At 31.5% G+C, this 6795-nt stretch overlaps 1 protein-coding gene across 5 annotated transcripts; it reads right to left on the reverse strand.

Annotated features, from left to right (window-relative positions):
* Positions 1-549: 549 nt before the first annotated feature.
* LOC124843405 (protein N-terminal asparagine amidohydrolase-like) lies at positions 550-6191 on the reverse strand. Of its 5 annotated transcripts, none has more exons than XR_015786227.1 (10): positions 6040-6191; positions 4702-4878; positions 3658-3722; positions 3473-3572; positions 3314-3352; positions 3025-3216; positions 2600-2778; positions 2200-2319; positions 1259-1372; positions 550-862 (listed from the first exon to the last, which is right to left on the reverse strand). XR_015786227.1 is itself a non-coding variant. In XM_088114158.1 (10 exons), the coding sequence occupies exons 1-9, from the start codon at positions 6100-6102 to the stop codon at positions 1271-1273; spliced, it is 1041 nt and encodes a 346-aa protein (XP_087970284.1). In that variant the 5' UTR covers positions 6103-6191; the 3' UTR covers positions 554-862; positions 1259-1270. The 5 variants fall into 5 exon arrangements, 4 of the variants coding, with proteins under 4 accessions (XP_087970284.1, XP_087970285.1, XP_087970283.1 ...); XM_088114158.1 differs by having other exon boundaries at positions 554-862; positions 1259-1376; XM_088114159.1 differs by lacking the exon at positions 550-862 and having other exon boundaries at positions 946-1372.
* Between the last annotated feature and the right edge of the window lie 604 nt (positions 6192-6795).

The following is a 6795-nucleotide window of genomic DNA, read 5'->3' on the forward strand; positions in this document are numbered from 1 at the left end:
TGAAAAACTAAATTTACATGTTTTGAAAAAAAAACAAAAACTAATAATTAGAATTTAAAAATAAAGATGCAGAAAACAAGTGACAATGTATATAAAGAATGGTAGATTAGAGACATTATAAAGAAATTAACGAAAGATAAAAGTTTTATAGTGAAACTGGGACTAAATCCAACTTAATCTTGATCTTAATTCACGTAAGAAGGGACTCTAAGGATTGGAACTTTTTTTTGGCCTTCACTTGAAGAGCTCTCTAAGAGAAGGTTTTTTAAGAATAAGTTAGGACTGACCCATAAGTAGTCATGGGTTAAGTTGATACCTCTATTCAAATCTATGGTCTTTATCATGGGTACATTTTTTTTAAATGACTCAAATAAGTTCATTTCTTTGTTCATATGATTGGTTCTGGTCACTATGTTTTCTTTTAGATCTCCATTTGGCCTTTGCATTTATCTTATGTCTAATGTTGATGCCATGGTCATGACTAGTAATTATAATCACAATCCATTTCAGATGAAAGACTTAAAAGTAACTCATTTCTTGGCCGTTGATATTTTTCAATCCTTCTTTGGTAGTCATTTCATTGAGAAAGTATGATTTAAATACACTTGATATTAACAGCTTGATTGCTACCTAGTGACACTTCTATGATCATAATCTCGAACTCTTTGGTGGTAAATAGAAAAAGTGTGAAAACTCAACTTGTGTGAAGACTGAACTATCTTAATTACTAGGCCAAACATCACATTTATAATCAGTGTGATAAATTAATTCCTCAATGCTCCTTGTGATAGTGATTTGGATGTTGCCATCTGCATTCTTCAATACATCATGAATGCATAAAGTTTTTCAACACATTCATTAGCTGAAACACATTCAGAAGAAAGTGATTCTCTCATAGTATTTTAAGTCCTAATAATTTCAATCAATAAGAAACTGTGTCTGAAATAATGCATTAAAGAACATGTTTTTCTTACCATATCTTGAACTTATGATAGAACTTTAAAAATAATGGCTAATCTTCACTCTATTTTTGTTGCACTTATCAGTTTCTAGGAACTTCCGGCAATATCATATTCCTAATGTTCTTCTTAGCATAAATTCTTTTCGAAACAATGCTAATTTCACATACTATATTATTATTAGTTTAAAACTAAGACATTATAAACCACTTGACTGCAATTCGATAACTTCCATGAATGACAAATAAATCTTTCAATAACAAGCTAAATCATTATTGAAATGGATTAGCCTTAGCCACCTTGGAATGACATTAACACCTTATCCACTTTCCATCAGAACTTCTAGTAAAAGTGCGCGGCTGCTTCGTAAGAAAAGTTTCTGTCCAGTGTGGGTGCTCAATCAAATAAGTCCACTGCCTGAGTATGAGATTGTTATTATTATTATTATCTCGTGATGTTTATGCAAATATGAAAGTCTAGGAAATAATAAGCTGCACATAGATTCAAATATGATCTAATAATTTGAATATATTTGCATAGAAAAGTGCAGATAGTTACAATCTTAATTAGAACCAAAAGTTTCAATTTCAGCATCTTCAAAGACAAATGAAGATTAACCAAGGCAATGAATGAAAAAACTTTTGAAGTTTTACAGTTGAAATTAATTGCAGCAACAAGATTCTTTTTTATTTCTTTTGTCAGAAAAAATTAGAGTGTAAATTAGACTGCTCATTTAAGTATAAAATAAAGAAAATCTTTCAAGAACATCTTAAAAAACTATGATTCCAAATATCATCTGAAGACAACAACGACATATTTTCATCCTGACTAGGTATGGTTGCATATACTGATTGGATGATGGCATTGAATTTGTTGGACTTCTTTAATCCAGAAGTCAGTAACACGTATGATTCCCACAAAACAGACCCAAGCTACTGAATAAACTCGTCTTATTCAATGAATTCAAGTATACAACGTGTCGCAAACACCCAAGGAAGCCAAATCTCCCTCCACTGGACTAAGTTCTAGTAAACTCAACAAACAAAATACAATTCTGATAATCCCGCCCTTTTCACTCAACTCTTTATTTATACTCTCCTATTCTTCTAACTAACTCCTAACTGAATTCTCTACTTCCCACCTTTATTCTTTCTTACATATACTTTTAATCCTCTATCAGAATTTTGAAATAAGATGATAGGTTGAAATACATAAAGTTAGAATCAACCATATGTTTTACCTTCGTAAATTATCCACAAAATCTGGCGCCTCAGCAGTAGGTGAAGTTGAACATGTTGAAAGAATTTCCAAATCAGAACAGTTCAGAAGTGAAAGAGCAATATGATATTGACGAAGAGTCCTAGATAAGCAACCAGCAAGCATCAGTGTATCAGAATGGAAGAGAAAGGATTTTGGGAATCAATATCAAATCAAACCAGAGAAAATATTTAATTCATTCTTCCCAATAAAACAATTTTAAACATCATGAATGACCTAGGAAAAATTATTTTTCTATAAACGATAATAAATGCTCACTTTACAGGAGTTTTCTTCATATATTATTTTATTTCTGCATTGGCTTCACAAGTATTTTCCACATACAAAACTTGAAAATGAATTCATGAAACTTCATTAGTTACCAGCGACAAGGAGCAATTTTGAAACAGTCAGAGCCACAATCATATGTTTCTAGTAACTTTTCTTTCCAATTCGCATCTTCATAAGAAACAGATACTCGTATTCTTCTGACAAGCTCATCTGGACATCTAGAAGTTCTATCAAAAATAGCTGGGATGACAATACCTGATGCAGTCTCCACCTGAAATGATGCATAGAATGGAAGAAGTTAAAGATCCCATTCAAAAGTTTGAACATATATGTAATTATTCACTAAAAAGTGTACAACAGCTTTTACAATATCTTTAGAATATATTAAAAAAATCAATTAGTTAAGAAAGTGATTTAAGTAGTGGTTTCTTATTTAATAAGGGTTATGTAGTAAGAGGTTTATCAAATACTGCAAATGAACCAGACGTAATGACAAAAGTTTAAAGCAGAAGCTGACCACAAATCCATTGAAAAAGGGGTATGTGTTTCCATCAGAATCTCTTCTGGTATTATGTCCAAGAACACAGAACGTTTGGAGGTGAAACTTCTCATCTCTTGACCATAGAGTATGAACAATCTTTGAACACAAAGGAAAGGAATAACCATCCAAATATGCAGGGCTTTCTGATATTGCACTACCATTTCCTTGCTGCACAAAAGTTCAACCGATCCAACTACAATTATACTGTCTGAGTGGAAACTATAAATTGAAAATTCACAAACAAAGCAGAAGACCCTGGTCAGACTTGCAGTGACACGTCTTCAAACCCCCCTATGAGATGCACCTGCAGTTGGGACAAAGCAACTTTTATTTCAGAAGATAATCTAAGTCAAAAAGAAGTCATTGCACATATTGATCACATAAAGCCGCTATAGAAAGTAGAGATCAAGAGAAGGAAAAGCACTTCGAACTCGGTCTCCAGACTGTTTGCAACAAGTGATGATAACATTTGGGAAAGGCCAATTTCTACAATTTTTGGCGAATCCATATGAGCAACTGATGTCCTGCATTAAAAGAAATAAAAAATAAAAAAAAAAGAATTGTCAAACTTAATATACTGTAGTCTAGCCACATATTCCTAGTCCTTACATTCCAGTTTTTTTGTTCCGAATAACAAGGCCAACGCACGTTGTTGCTTCATCAGTGCCAACAAACTAGAGATATGGAAGGAAAATGAAGCATATGAATAACATTTTTAAAACAGAATAGTAAAATTGTGTAAAATGAATTGACATATAAATTGCCAATCATACAGGCAGATTTGCCGATTCCTCAGATTACTCAGTGTAATCAAAGAAGATCACAAACAAAATTGAAGGCAAATTAGCAGAATTCACGTAGTAATTGAAATATACATGCATACACACATATAAATACATACATACACACACACATATAAATACATACATACATACATACACACATATAAATACATACATACATACATACACACATATAAATACATACATACATACATACACACATATAAATACATACATACATACATACATATATATACATACATACATACATACATTTATATATATATATGCTTACAAAAATTAAGTTGTAAGCAAATAAAAATAAAAAACATAAAGAATAACACTATTAATTCAAAGTTCAATTAGATGGAGACTCATCAGAAATGACAAGAGAATGCTGGATGAGTGTCAGCCGCAAAACACAGTAGCCACAACAGCAGATCCAAGAAATTCCACAATGCAATAGTGCTAAGGCACCACTATAGCAGCTATTTAACAACATTGACATTACGAAAGCAGTATCTGCCTGAGGTTATTGATGTAATATAAAGACTAAAACATGAATTAAATCATCATATTTTAAAGATCAAAGAAATACACAAAGCAGAAAATGGACAAAATGGGATGTAATACAAGGCAGAACTAGAATATTCAGGATATTAAAAAGAAATTCCACAGATGATGTTGCTTACAGTTCAATTAAGTATGAATGACCTGCATGCAAGAGATTGTAAGTGGCATACAACAATGGACCGTGAACTGGTATAAAATTAAATTTACAACTTTACACGTTACTAAAGTAAACAAGAAATGGTCGCATTTGAAGTAATGTATAATATCTTAATGACATTAGAGAGGGTTAAAAAGTTACATCAACGAGGGTAGGGTGAACTGTAGCATATTCTTTCTGGAATATATAAACCCACTTTGATCTCTCTGAACCAGACTCATCAGATGCCAAGAACTTCCTCTCTGGGTTAGCCTTAAAAGAACTTGTGGCTGATATCAGATTGGGATTTTCCACCAAAGCAAGTAGAATATCATCTCCCTGTTCGTAAGCATAGAGTGCAGGTCTTCACATGCTTATGGAATGATACTAAAATCATATTTATACTTGCATCACAAACCTTGTAACTTCCAATCATGCAAACAACAACTCAAAATGTCATGCATTTTTTCAGAAGCTATGCATTGAAACATAAGCTAAGAAATAATAAGCATGCAAACAAAATTGTTATATGTACATGTGTTAGCAAGCCCAATGAGGAGGCAGACAGGCCCAAATGAAGTGTCAAAAGGCCCTCTCGGCTAATGGTCTTCATCCAGTACAATCAGGCTTGTACAAGTGTGGGACACAAATGAAATACAATTTTAGCCTGTTTCTTATTTTTTGATAGCTTTAGCTTACCCTAGTTTATCTATCACCATGCCTTCAGTTTTCTTCATAATGCCTTCAATTTTCTCCATCTTAAACTAATGAATGAATCATACCATTAAACAAAATATCAATGGTCCAAATATCATTTAACCCAAACAACACAGACAATTGCTAAAGAAGATTGAGCTAAGGCCTATTCAGGGATGTCATAAGTTTTCAGTTTTTTGCCTTTTTTGAATGCAAATTGGAAACACTTTTAATTCAATTCCTAGAACTAAAAGTAGCTTTGATTTTCGGTCCTTAGGGGTAAACCATATAACTTACTTTATCAATCTGAAAAATACCCATCCAAAACAACAACCACCATGACTGCCACTGCCACTATGGCCACCTCTATCTCACCCAATTAACTCAGAATTACAAATCGTGACTGATTTATGTGCTTTGGACTTCAAATTTAGAAACTAAAACTTAAAAAAAAAAAAGACTCTAAATTACAAAACTAAATAATCGAAACCTAAAACTGACATCGCTCGGAAAAGTTCCTAAAGAAATGGATCTCACTCACACTTTTCAAGTTTTCTTCTATGATTGTGCTCCTTCTAAAGCAAGTAAACTTTATCAGAAGAATAAGTCAACAAAAATGTGAATACCAAACAAAGCATGCCCACCAGAGAATTCCACCAATTAATTAAAAACTAAAAAAATTAGTAACATATATAGTCAAAAGAAAAGTGAGTAAAGAATGATGCAGTGACATAATTTGTTTTCTAACTACATTATCACGAAAAGGAAAATGGATGAAAGACTGATAGAGGAAGAAAGAGGGACCTGAGGTTGAGATGGTGAGGAAGATGAAGAAATAGAGAATGAATGGCCATCAATAAATATCATGGCTTCTGGGAATTGATGCGAACTAATCACAGAAGGTAGAAACAAAAGAAAGTGAGCTTTGGTTGGCGTTCAAAACAAGCTGATGGAGCAGTTTGTTTTATTCAGTGGGTCAATGGCGAATGTTTGTTTCTTTGTTTGGAGTAAAACCTAGGATGCATAACATTTGTTTATGTTTGTCTAATTTGTTATAGTTTGTTTCTTTTTTTAAAAAAAAAATACCCTATTTTAATACTCTAATTTTGAAGTATATCACACTTTTTATGAGAAGCACTTTAAATACATTTGAAAGACTAAAATTAATATGATTCGGTACAAGAGGACTAAAATAAAAGAATTTTTTTTTTCAGTAGCCTCTTTCTCATCTTTTTGTTATAATATGCACATGAACCATACTCTTCTGCTATATACACAGTTTTTCTTATGTTTTTTGTTTGAAATATAAAATTTTGTTTAGAAAAAAAAAATATTATTAAAAAAAATAAAAAATTTAAAATATAGAAAAATATCAAATTTGTTAATAGAAATTTTTAAAATTCTTAAAATAGAATAGGTATTGAAATTTATTAAAAAAAATATTTATAAAAATTGAATAAATTGTATTTGTTAATGTCAAAAATTGAATAAATTGTATTTGTTCATGTAATTAATTTTTTAGTGGTTATAGGTATGTATATATTAGTAATAGAATGTATA

The sequence above is a fragment of the Vigna umbellata genome, chromosome 4, assembly GCF_029865625.1.
Source record: "Vigna umbellata cultivar VRB3 chromosome 4, Vumbellata_1.0, whole genome shotgun sequence".
Lineage (NCBI taxonomy): Eukaryota > Viridiplantae > Streptophyta > Magnoliopsida > Fabales > Fabaceae > Vigna > Vigna umbellata.

Bases quoted from the DNA above. Each gene is read 5' to 3' on its own strand.
- LOC124843405 (XM_088114160.1), bottom strand. From the start codon at position 5,152: ATGAAGACCATTAGCCGAGAGGGCCTTTTGACACTTCATTTGGGCCTG. The intron at 3,217-3,313 runs GTCTGACCAGGG...ACTTTTGTGCAG, and splicing joins TTGAAGACGTGTCACTGCAA to CAAGGAAATGGTAGTGCAAT. The intron at 1,377-2,199 runs GTAAAACATATG...TCTCATACTCAG, and splicing joins TTTGTGGATAATTTACGAAG to GCAGTGGACTTATTTGATTG.